Source organism: Acomys minous (assembly GCF_964271855.1).
Source record: "Acomys minous genome assembly, chromosome: 8".
NCBI classification, from domain to species: Eukaryota; Metazoa; Chordata; class Mammalia; order Rodentia; family Muridae; genus Acomys; species Acomys minous.
In genome coordinates this window covers 81403727-81416673 of record NC_140489.1, presented here as the reverse complement: position 1 = coordinate 81416673, position 12947 = coordinate 81403727, and the positions used below count along the sequence as shown (strand labels likewise).

At 46.1% G+C, this 12947-nt stretch overlaps 1 protein-coding gene across 1 annotated transcript in view; it reads left to right on the top strand.

Annotated features, from left to right (window-relative positions):
- The window catches only part of LAMB1 (laminin subunit beta 1), a 69893-nt gene that overhangs the window by 24611 nt on the left and 32335 nt on the right, over window positions 1–12947 (top strand). The window contains exons 11-16 of the mRNA XM_084792577.1: window positions 106–218; window positions 1769–1848; window positions 10052–10187; window positions 11400–11558; window positions 12512–12639; window positions 12791–12914. Of these exons, the coding sequence (XP_084648703.1) occupies window positions 106–218; window positions 1769–1848; window positions 10052–10187; window positions 11400–11558; window positions 12512–12639; window positions 12791–12914 (740 nt within the window). The remainder of the gene's footprint in view (window positions 1–105; window positions 219–1768; window positions 1849–10051; window positions 10188–11399; window positions 11559–12511; window positions 12640–12790; window positions 12915–12947) is intronic.

The following is a 12947-nucleotide window of genomic DNA, read 5'->3' as shown; positions in this document are numbered from 1 at the left end:
TCCCCAGGGATACGGCTCCCATTTTACATGGAAATTCTAAAGCTAAACCCTAGCATTGGACTCACTCGGCTTGTGTCTCTTTGCTCCGTTTTGCCTTTAATAAAGCATGTGCTTGCAACCCTCTGGGAACAATTCCTGGTGGAAATCCTTGTGATTCTGAGACCGGTTACTGCTACTGTAAGAGACTGGTGACGGGACAACGCTGTGACCAATGTCTGGTAGGTAAATCCTAACCTCTGGGGATGAGAAGTTAATGAGTATGACATGTTTGTTTTGTTTTGTTTGAGGTAGGGTCTCAATATATAGCCAAAGCTGGCTTTGAACCCACAATCCCCCAACCCCTGCCAGCCAGGTCCTTGTATGGTATTTGTGTATTGCCATACCCGCCAAATAAGAAATGCTTTCCCCATCTTGAAGCTTACCATCATCTTTACATGTTAATGTTAAGAGACCCAAGGAGAAAAAGTCAAAATGGGGATTCCTAGTGAATTATTTGCAAGCCACAGTGACTTCCATGTATGGAGACAAGTGCACAGTGTTGTCTTTAAAGTCCATGCTGACTGCTAGTGAGCACATAATAAGTTAGGACTTGTCAGCTTCTAGCAGAAATGTGGGTTGACTCACACTGTGAAGAGCATTTCAGAGAGATTGTCTCAGGAGCTAGTAAAACATAATATTCCTTACCTCTCTCCCTTCTGAGGCTCCTAATGAGATTCTCAGAGAACTGGACAGAGCTGAATTCTCTTAAGATTCATTGCATCCGTATTAACTATAGCAGAACACTTGGAGTCAGCAGTGGAAAAATAGTTACAAAAACCTGGGTATTTTCGTGATAATTTGGTTGTTGTGGAAAATGACTCTAATGCAAGGAAATGTTTATGTTGTTAGATAAAAAACAAAGAAACACTACAAGGTGTGAGTAGTACTTTATGTAAGAAAAAGTTTCAAGACAAAATCTGGAGGGGAGTACACCAATAACAACAGTTCAGGGAAATAGTATATTTTGAGGGGTTGCCTGGGAGGCTCTAATAATTGAACCACCTGCCTTGCATATGTTGGGCTCTACCACTGAACTTCAGCCCTAGTCCTGAGTGGAAGACTTACAAGGGTAGTTAATAAAAAATGATCTGACATCTTCTGTACTGTTTCAATGCTGTTTTTGTTCAGTTTTGCTTAGGAGAGCCACCTGTCCCGTACATTCATGTATCTGTGAGCATTAAGTGTGTATATATGTACAACCCTGAGAGATGCTGATAGATGTCTAGAGCTGTGCTTTAAGTTACCAAGTCTGTGAGCAGGTAAATCTCTGCTCGTTTTGAGACTGCAGAGACCGTCTCTATAGCGAGAGCATCTCAAGGCCTGGCAGTCAGTCGCCTTTCCTTTTATTGGAGAATAAGCTCTCAGTTTCTGCTGTTTGCACAAACACGGATGCTAAAGGATTTCTTTCCTTGTGTTTGGGGGGAGGTTTGTGGCCAGCTGAACTGAGGGAAATGTAAAAGGCTGTGGAATCCGTGTCATAATTGTTCTTAGTGTCAGAGCCATTTGAGTGAAGAAAACTCTATACTGCTGTCTCCGAGTCGGGACAAACCCTTTCCCTCATGTGACACCATGCTGAGTTTCTTTTAACAAGAGTATTCCTAGCCTCTGTCTGTTTCCTTGGTTGAAAGAAATTCTTGGAATAACCTGGGCATGCTGGAGCTTGTTCTTTGCTGAGTCTCCTGTACAGTCAGAGGAACCCACTTTTACCTGTTTACTCTTTGATCTGCAGCCACAGCACTGGGGCTTAAGCAATGATTTGGATGGATGTCGACCTTGTGACTGTGACCTTGGAGGAGCTATAAACAATAGGTAAATGGAATCTTATTTGTACTCAGACCTTGGTGCCAAGCAATCTCACAACTTCAGGGAGCCTGAAAATTAATGTTTTTTTTTTTCTCATCCATTTAAAAATCATGTTAGGCTTCACCTGTTCTTGTTGTTGTTATTATTACTATTATTGTTGTTGTTAGTGGTGGTGGTTTTTTCTTTTTTCTTTTCACGTGTATGTTGTGTGCATATATGTGCACATGTGTATGGCAGCCTGAGGTTTGACAATGGGAGTCTTCCTTGAGTGCTCGCCCACCTCATTTCTTTTGAGGCAGGGTCTCTCCCTCGAGCCCAGAGCCCCCCTAGTGGCCATTCCCCTTCACCAGCTGGCTCAGGGATCCCCTGTCTTCAACTTAGGAGGCTAGGATTCCAGGCCAAGCACCTACACGAGTTCCGAGGCTCCAGATGTTGGCCCTCTTGCACGGTATTGAGCCCTCTCCCCAGCCCGCTGAGTATGTTTTAATAGACATTTTCAAAGAGAAAACCAGCCCCTGATTTCCCACTTGCCTTTATCTTCATTTTTTTTGTGTCTGTGAATGTGCACACACAAGAGCACATGTGTGGGGGTTGGAATTGAGTCTCCTGTGCCAGTGTGTTGGTTCAGGCATGGTAGCTTAACCTACTGAATGAGCCAGCCAGCCCTAAACATGTCATCCTGGAACTCGCAAACTTTCCACTTGTGGAAGCCTTTGTCTTACACTCACCCACATCTCTATTTTCAATAGCTTTTGTCTCTGTCTGTCAGGTGGAAATACGGTGATCGATTTGGTTATTTTCATCTTCCCTTTTTAAATGAGTTGCAGTGAAGTGCTCTGAAGCTGACATGTCTTGACGAAAGCTTGCCTCTCTGTAGACCAGGTTATCAGTGATGAAACTCCTAAGCCAAAGAACATACACGGAAAAAGGTCTTCAGAGAGTGTCATATTGTTGTAAGCAGATTAAACCAACCGATTTCCCTTATGTCTGTCACAGAAACGTTGGCTCCTCTGGCCCCAGCCTCAGCTGGTGTCAGCAATTCTTTTTCACTAATTTAATAGGTGGGAAATAGATTCTCATTTGATTGTGAGAATCTTTCCATCTTTTTCCTTTGTTACTTATGGTCTATTCATAAAGTTTTCATATCAGTTACTGAAATATGATTTGATAAAACGTGTGAATCTCCATGGAAATATATGATACGTGTTTAGCCAGATGTGGGGGTTGAGTTAACCACACTTGAGTCCGAAAAGAATTTTGGTCTCAAACCCAGAGCATCTGGTGGGGAGAGTGCAAGTGACTGCAGAGAGGGTCGTTCCCTTGTCGCCTAGGTCTTCTCCCTAGAGAACACGCTGATTCATTGAGCAAGTTTCTTGTGCTCAAAACTTGACTCTCTGACAAGTCTGTCTCCCAGCTGCATAGCCTGCTAGGAAGGCTGCAAGGTGAAGTCCCAAGAGTGTGTTCTCTTTCGCCTCTTTATTAGGGTTTGTTCTGTCCCAGAGTATAGTGGGGGATACAGGGCAGCCTGTGGCCTCTACCTCCAGAGAACTCTGTTCTGAGAACCTCCCGAGGGGAGACAGCTGGAAGGTTCCATATGCTCTGCCACAGTATGCAGTCCTGGTTCCTCCACTCACAGCTGTCGCCCCAAGTCCTTCCTGACCAGATAGCAGTGGCCGCCATAACTCAGAGATGCCTCATGTTCCTTTACTGTACTCACTTCGTTTTCTCTATTGCACTCACACTTCTGCTCTTGATCTCCACCCTGGTCTGTCTTTTAATCTCTTCTGCCAAAACTTAAAACAAAACAACAAAAAATCTTAGTGAGGATTTTAAAGCAGGTAGTCCCTTGATCTAGCATGACAGATGTGACACAGTGTTCTGTTGGGGGAGGAAACCTTTCTACCTTCCAGCCCCTCAGCCCTACAGAGTTCCGTGGTGCTCATTTTTAGTGTTTCTTAAGGCATTGGTTAGGCTTCTGCCTTAATACACCATTTTAGCTGGGAAACAGGCACAGCCAAGGTACGCTAGGAACACTTGCTGGATGACTTATCTGCCACACAGGAGTGTATTTTACTTGATGATTTTTTTTCTCTTTAAAAATTTTTTTGCCGGGCATGGTGGCATATGCCTTTAATCCTAGCACTCGAGAGGCAGAGGTAGGTGGATCTCTGTGAGTTCGAGGCCAGTCTGGTCTATAAAGTGGGTCCAGGGCAGCCAAAGCTGCACAGAGAAACCCTGTCTCAAACAAAACAAAACAAAACAAAACAAAACAAAACCAAAAAAAAAAAAAACCCAAAAAACTATTTTTACACTCCATGAGTGCTTGCTTGCTTGTGTACATGTGTGCCTGGAGGTCAGAAGACAGAGGACAGACCCCAGTCAGTTGGTTTTCTTCCTCTGTCTCATGGGTCTCAAAAATGGATCTTGAGTCATGAGGCTTGGCAGCAGACACCCCTACTCATTTAGAGTAAAAAGACACTTTAAAACATTTCATAAGCTGGGCATGGTGGCATATACCTTTAATCCCAGCACTCAGGAGACAGAGGCAGGTGGAGTTCTGTGAGTTCAAGGCCAGCCTGGTCTACAAAATTGAGTCTAGGATAGCCAAGACTACGCAGAGAAATTCTGTCTTGGAGAAAAAATGTATAGCTAGCCAAACTTAATTTGAGCTGTACAGTAAAGACTTAGTTATACATAACTAGTATGTTGACAACAAATCTGAATTTTTACTTAGTGAACTAAGATCTAATTGTTTCAAGTAATAGATCTAAAGCCAGGTTGCTGAATTTTTGTCCAGATTGCTTGCTTTAACGAATGAATAAGAATTCATGGCAGTGGTTGCTGGATAAACAGTACTTTAAAATATCTTTGTAGCGTCCTTCCAAATGTTCTCAGTTAAATGTTGTCCCTTGAGTTGGGCCTGGGCATCTGGCCTGTGGTCCACCCTGTCTTGGCAAGAGCTATGAGTTATAGCTTCAGTCCTCCGTTGTGTCTTATGAGATTCATACTACTGTAAGCTCCTAACACTCTCCTGACCTTCTTCTTTTATCATTTGTTTATACTGCTTTGCATTTCCTGGGTACCAGCACCGTGAGGGATGCAGATGCTCCATCAGCCGTGAAGCTAGAGCAGAGGTTACTAGACACTTCCCTCGGCTCTCTGCATAATCGTGGTTTCTCTACCTTTTTATTAGTTGCTATGAGGGGTGGACATTAAAGGATTCTAGAACATCTTTCCTTGCACTTAGAAAGTATAGTTGGGGCGGTGGTGACATTACCCAGAAAGAATGGGTACCAGCTCTTGTTTGGAATCAATTACAAAGGAGATGGCAGTGTTGAGTACAGCAGTTGGCTCCTATGAAAGATGCTTTTTCTACTTTAAAAGTGTTCACTGTTAATAGAGAAAAGCTGAACTTGCACTTTTCCTGCTCATTCACTTGTAACTGAAAGCAATTATGTTTCCATGAGAACTTTTAATGCCTGTATTTGAGAGAAATCTGTGCTAAATGATCTTAGCCTTGACCTATTGGGAAACCTAGAGCCTGTATTAGTTTTTGATTGCTGCCAGAAGAAATGACTGCACTTTACTGGCTGAAAACAACATAAACGTACTATCTTGCGGGGGTAGGGGTGGGGGGAGGAGGAGGGGAAGAGGGAAACAGGCAGATGTTGATGTACAGTACTGCTCTCAGTGGACAATGAGTAGAATGTGGTTTCCTTGCAGCTTGTAGGGTGAACCTTTTCTGCTGGCTGTTCCCAGCCTCTTTAGGCATCCATGTTCCTTGATTCACACCTCCTTCTTTCCTCAGAGCCATGATGAGCAGGGTCTGGGAGTGCATGCTTTTAATCCCAGCACTGTGGAGGGAGAGGCAGGCCGATCTCCTTGAGGCAGCCTAGTCTACAAAGAAAGCCCAGGACAGCCAGGATAACACAAAGAGACTCCATCCCCCCAAAAACAAAACCAACCAATCAACCGAACAAAAAAAACATGATGAGTAAATTCTTTGGTCACTATGGCTTTCTAGCTCACTTCCCTGCTTGTCCCTCCCATCTTAAGATTTCCCATGACCACCTAGATAATCCTCAGTCATTTCACCCATTCCAGGATTCCTGCCCTTCATCACATCTGCAAAGTGCTTTCTGCCATGTGAGGTCATGGACCAGCAGGTCCCAGGGAGGATAGATGTGTATTTTGAGGCCAATCCTGCTGCTCAGAGCCTCTCTTTCATCTCCCCCCGACCCCCAGTTTTTTGAGACAGGGTCCCTCTGTGTTAGCCTTGGCTGTCCTGGACTCGCTTTGTAGACCAGACTGGCCTCGAACTCACAGCGATCTGCCTGCCTCTGCCTCCCGAGTGCTGGGAGTAAAGGCGTGCGCCACCACGCCCGGCTTGAGCCTCTCTTTTATCTTATGTCATCTCTCTGTTACTGACTCAACAAATAGACACTGTATTTAGGCTACAGGAAAACTTGTAGTGGGAGTGTGAGGAATTACACAGTGTTTCTGACGTGTGATGGTTGTTAGTTTGTTTTCATGTAGATCAGTAAAGGATAGTTACATGCTATCTTTTAGGGAAGAGTTTGGATTTGAAAATGAATTTTGAAACCAGCGTAAGGTTCAGGGCCTTCTAGCTGGGAAGAGGGGGGGGGGGGGAATGGGTGCGTCAGGCGCTTCCTCTTCTTTGCTCTCATCATTCCCATCTTCTTCTCTCTGCACATCCCAACCATCCTCCTCATGCTTCCCTTAGTCTCGATCAGATGTGTCTACCCAGAGGGCTTCACTCCTGGCTACATTTTGTCTTAGTTAATTGCCTTGTTGCTTATCTTCCCAATTAAATTCTGAGCTGCTGAGGAGACATTCCTCTCCCTTACATCCCATATTACTTATCCATAAATAATGTTCTTTTTTCTTTTAGTTTTTTTTTTTAAGACAGGGTTTCTCTGTGTTATCTTACCTGTCTTAGGCTTACTGTGTAGACCAGGCTGCCCTTGAACTCACAGTGACCCACCTGCCTCTGCCTCCCAAGTGTTGGGATTAAAGGCATGCACCACCACTGTCCTTGTTCTTATCAAATATGTGTAAGGGTTGATTCAGAAGCAAGTTAGAAATGGAGTAAAGTGTAAGGGCACTGATGCTGGCAAGCACCGTTTCCAGGGACAATATTTGTTCAGTAAATGTTTGCTGAAGAGTGAGAGGAGTGTGGCTTGTCAGAAAGCACAGGGCTTTGCCAGGAAGACAGGCAGCTGGTCTGGGAGTTTGGGCTGTGGAGCTGCAGCAAGCACAGGGGAGGCATCGTCCCCTGCTGTGATGAGGTACAGAGAAACACTTGCAGGGCTGTGGAAGCAAGCCTGTGACAGGAGGTTTGGATAGTGATGGTTAACATTGGAGAGGTCAGTTTTGGAAGACGTAGAAGACGGTGGCATCGTGGCCTAAGCTAGTGACAGCGGCAGAAGGAGGCTGCTATGAAATAAGACTTTAAATGTTTGCATTGAGGAGGAGTGACGTTTTATCTCACACCATGAGAAAGGATTTAAAATCTGAGTGTTTGAGAAGGTGGCGTGAATGACCGAAGAAACTAGAGTGCAGAAAAGTGCCTTCTCTGTGGTTGGAATTACAGAAATGTGCATGCGTGTCAGTTGGGGTGTTGAGAGCTGTAAGGCTGAAGAACATCTGTGTGGGGACTGATGCAGGCGCAGGAGGCCCCAGAGACAGTAGTGTGGAGTTGAGGTTCTGTTTAACAGTGGCAGCGATTCCAGCCTATCCCAAGACTTGTGATCACCGGGCAAGATCTTTCTAGATCCTTCCATGTGATCATGTCTTCCTAGGATTTGTTCTTCATATAGAATTGTGCCACCTAGCAACAGTGGCCTCACGAGTCTGTCAGTATCTCCATCCTCGTCTGCCTCCACTGATTGTTTCTCATGACCGTGGGAGCTAGTTGCCTTCCTTGGTGGTTCATTTGGTTCCTCAGCAGACATCTGCTGCAGGGGGAAGTGGGTTCGTATGATGCAATGTCTGATGGCTGAATTTCGGAAAATGACAGTTGGTGGTGCCCTTGGCTAAAAGTGCTGGGTCCTAATTAGGACAGGCTTTCTTCTTCTGAGAACTGGTTTTGTAGCTTTAAGAACCGTTCCTATGGGATAATGACTTGCTACAAAAAGCACGGATGTCCACTGGCCCGTGACAGCCAGGTGAGATGTTTCAAGCAAGCCAAAGCCTGTTTCATCTGCTGAGTTGCAGCTTGCCTGGAGCTTGAGTTCCCCTAAACTGCGGGAGTGGGTTTAAATAGGGCTGCAAATCACATCTTGACTTTTACTGGACTGGAAGTGGACGCCTGAAGCCAGATGTGGCGATTTAGGTTGAGGTAAAGGATGGCGGCTTCCAGGCCAGCCCGAGTTGTTTACAGAGACTCCTGACTTAAGAAAAATCAAACCAACAAAAGGATGCATGTATTTGGAATTTACCTGATTCATAAAATGATAGCATGGGAAGAGACAGAGAAATATAGCAGAGAAAAAAACCTAATGCATTATAATTTATATAGATGCATTTATTATCTACAATAATAATATCTTGTGAGACTTAATCTACATTAATTTTGTTGTTGTTTGTTTGAGACAGGGTTTCTTTGGGTAGCCTTGGCTGTCCTGGACTTGCTTCGTAGACGAGGCTGGCCTTGAACTCATGTTTTTTTCTATCTTTGGTCCATTAATTTGTCTATCCAGAGTTTACTGCAGAGCACTGGGCTTGGGTGGGTGTGGGTGGCTGAGGTGTGAAGGCGCAGTCCTAGCCCTCAGGTTTCCAGTCCAGCTCCTGGTTAGAGATCTGCTAACGATTAGGATAAGGGAGAAAGGAAACAGGTTTTATACGAAAGTGGGGAAGACTCAGTCTCAAAGTGCATCCACTGACTGAGGTAGGAGGAGGAAACTCAGCCTTATAGAAGTTGGTCCAGGTGCTGAGAGGTAGGATTGAAGGCTTGGTGCCCTCACTTTAAGGCAGTGGCAAGCTTTGTAGTAAACAGCATGCGTAAGAAGTAAGGCAGTGGCGTGGAAGAGACTGTCTGAATTATGGGATAGGGGTCAGGAGATGCCTCAACAGGGAAGGAGAGGCCCACTGTGTGTGTGTGTAGATGCTCAGCTCATAGAGAGATCACCCCAGGCTGAAGGAGCTGCTGGGGCCAAGGGAGGAGTCACAGGCACCAGTGCACTAGAGCAGTTGTGAGGAGTAGGAGTGTGTTGTGACTGGTGAGGTCTGGGGAGACCTCAGGCTGGTAAGGGCCAGACGGGAAGGGGTAGCACACCTGTCCGTTGTGTCAGGAAGTTACATGGTGGTGCTTTCTAGAAAGGCCATGAGGGGCAAATGTGTGGAGAAGTTGTGTTGAGGTTCCATAGTTGACAAAGGTACCAATTAGAAAAGTTGCTTTTGCTGACTGTGAGAGAATAGCAAAGCACAGCATGGCCAGTGGGAGGTGAAGAGTAGAGATGTGGGCTCTTGGTGACTCAGTGCAGGGTGGGATCCACCAGCCTAGTGCAGAACAGAGCTGCGAATGATGCTCTTTGCACCCATTATTCTGAGGAAACGCTGGGACAGCTGAGTTGAAGAAGTCTTTCAAGGAAGATGGGTAACTGGGTCTGAGATCAAAAAAGGAGTTGTAATTAAAAACAAAACAAAAATGGGCCTGGAGAGATGGCTCTGTGGTTAAGAGCACTGGCTGCTCTTCTAGAGGAGCTGGGTTCAAGTCCCAGCATCCACATGGAAGCTCACAGCTGTCTGTAAACTGCAGTCCCAGGGAATCCAGGGCTCTCTGCAGCCCTACTCCAGTACCAGGAATGCATGTGGTTCAGACATACATGCAGGCAAAACGCCCGGATTCATAAAATAAAGTGAAGGGGTGAGGATGGGGGTAGGGGAGCAAACAGTGTAAGTAAGAGTATAAGGAAAAAAAATTATAATGTCTGCAGAAAATCTTCATGTGGTGTACAGGGAGCATAGGGGAAGAGAGGAAACTGAAAATCCAGGCCAGAGAACATTCAGCACCATCTGCTTAGACAAATTTGGGATTTGTTTACAGGTATTAATACCCCCCACACACATACACATATCTTATCTTTTTGAATGAAATAAGAAAATATTGCCATTTGAAAAGCCTAATAGCAAACCAGAAGGATGTAGCGGGTTAGTCTGTGCCTGATGAGCCGTGCTTCGTCCCCAGCTGCTCTGAGGACTCCGGCCAGTGCTCCTGCCTGCCTCACATGATCGGGCGCCAGTGCAACGAGATGGAATCCGGTTACTACTTCACCACCCTGGACCACTACATCTACGAAGCGGAGGAAGCCAGCCTGGGGCCTGTAAGTAGGGGAGCTTCTGGCAGCTTGGTAGAGCAGCACTTTGTGGGGGGCTATTGTGGGATGCACATGTTTCACAAAGCTGCTACGTAAGGACTTTTTCATAGATCTTGTAAGCACAAAATAAGGGTGGGGCCATGCTGTCATTTTAAAGGTGACTTGATCTGGAATTCTCTAGTGGACTTTGGAGAGTTCTCTAATGAGGCTTTCGGCTGGCGTGTCTACACGAGTACGTGTTTTCTACTCTTCTATTTGTGCTCCAAAGGTATTGCAGATCTAATATCACATAGGCTCAGGCACATTTCACTTTCCATCCCAAACTTTACTGGTGTAAAATGTACGTCTGGCACCTAAGCTTAACTGGCTGCACGCTGGACCCAGAGTACTTTCCCCCAGGTAACTTGCTGTCTTGGCATCCTCACAATATGGCTTTTGGCTGCCGATAAGGAAGAAACAAAGGGCCAGAGCTCACAGAGTTCTAGGCTGTCACCTCCTGATGCTCTGTTAGTCACAAGTCCCTAGGCCAGCGTGGTTCACAGGAGTATAACATAGCCTGTACCTCTTGATGAGTAAAACTCCTCACAGACACTAAGGCCTCAGTGGTGGCCATCTTTGAATGGTAGCCAGCCACAGGTTCTGTGTAATAACTGTGACAGTCTACCAGCATGGACTCATCGTTAGGGAGGACTCAATATTGTTAGGGAGGACTCATCATTGTTATGGGAGGATTGATCATCATTAGGGAGGACTCATTGTTATGGGAGGACTCATCATCATTAGGGAGGACTCACCAGCTTTTCACACTCCTACTTGTGTACCTGGCAAGCACACAATGGAGGAGGAGAGAGAAGAAACTGCACTAGATTCTGCACTAGGTACTAAAGTAGCCCAGTACTTCTAGACATGCTCAGAGGCCGTCCATCATGTTCTTTGCTCTGTTTACCTGCTCATTATGTCATGCAAGGTATATATCCCAGACTTTGGATTTCCATCTCCAATGGCCCACGATGACTCTCAACGATAAAAGTAAAAGCTAACCAATTGCCAGTTTATGTGAGAGGAGAAAAGAACAACAAACCTTAAAACCATCCTCAGGGAATTGGTAACTAGGAGACGGAAAATAGGCATAGTTTTCAGTCTTTGGACTTCTTTGGCTGTGAGGTGTAGGTGAATTCCATTTCATACAAAGAATAACCAGTGTCCTCTTGTCCCCAGGGAGTCATTGTGGTGGAACGGCAGTACATTCAGGACCGGATTCCTTCCTGGACAGGACCTGGCTTTGTCCGAGTGCCTGAGGGGGCTTATTTGGAGTTCTTCATTGACAACATACCGTATTCTATGGAGTATGACATCCTAATTCGCTACGAGCCACAGGTGAAGAAGCCATCAGTATATGTGGCAGGGGGGTGTCTAGGGGTTGCTACTAGAGAAACATTACTCCTAATAGCTACTAGAACGTTCTGTGAAGATGAGTTTGTATTGAAATAGATGCCAGCCACTGGGTTTTCTAACCTCCTTCATGTACCAATTTGAGCCCAGCTTCTCACTCAGCAATCCCCTGTTAGGCCCTCGCCTGGCTAGGTAAAGCAGGTGATGATGACGTATCAAAAGCTGTCCTCTCCCCGAGGCCTGGCTGCCCAATGGTCCCACCCCCACCCCCAACCCCCAACCCCAAGCATAGTGGCCAGAGATGACGTCCTAAAAAAACTGAAACATAAATGAAGGTGGCACTTAAGGTGGGAGGGTTGTATACAAGAGCACTGAGCCAGGGCTTCTAGGATATTTCCCAAAGACCCGGTTCTAGGCCAGGAATGGGAATGCCCAGATCGAGGCCTTATAGCACGAGTGGGAATTTTTGTTTCTCCCCCTTTAGAGATAGATGGGTTCTTGTTTTACTGCTGAGGCTAACCTTGAAGTCAAATCCTGCCTCACTCAGCCTCTTCAGTGCTGGGATTACAGGTGTGTGCCAACACGCACAGCACCAAGTAAAGTTTTGATAAACTGACCCAAAGGGAAGAGAAGAGAAGATGTGAAGGTGGGATTACTGAGAATCCCCCTTAATGGTAGCTGAAGGATGTGGTCGGAGCCGTGCTCGGGGAAGCGCCAGGATCAGAAAAGGCTCCGGATTGTGCATTGAGCAGGAGGTTGTTATGTGAGCTTCACTTGGAAGAAGCAGGAGTTAGGGCCGGAGCGGAAGTGTTAGGGACAGGAAAGCAACTGTGCGGTTTCTCATGCAACTTAAGTGCTGTGGAGAGGTCTTCCTAACTGGCCCGGCTGCAGAGCGCTCACACGGAGACTCCTTTTTGAGGCTTTGTTTCCTTCTCTAGCTGCCGGACTACTGGGAGAAAGCTGTCATCACCGTACAGCGGCCTGGGAAGATTCCAACCAGCAGCCGATGTGGTAACACTGTTCCGGACGATGACAACCAGGTGGTGTCCTTGTCGCCAGGCTCAAGGTCAGTGTGGTCTTACCAGCTTAGTCGCCCATGTCCCTGTGAGGCACTGGCCATGGACAGTCATCTTCCACTGGATGATCTTCCTGTTTTTGTTATTATTGGAAGCTTAAACGTTGCCTGTTTGTTGTGTTTCTCTCCTGTCTTGGGGCAGATACGTCGTCCTCCCTCGCCCAGTGTGCTTTGAGAAGGGAGTGAACTACACAGTGAGGTTGGAACTGCCCCAGTACACGGCATCGGGCAGCGATGTGGAGAGCCCCTACACGCTCATTGACTCAGTGAGTGGCAGGCTCCTGTCCACGCAACAAAGA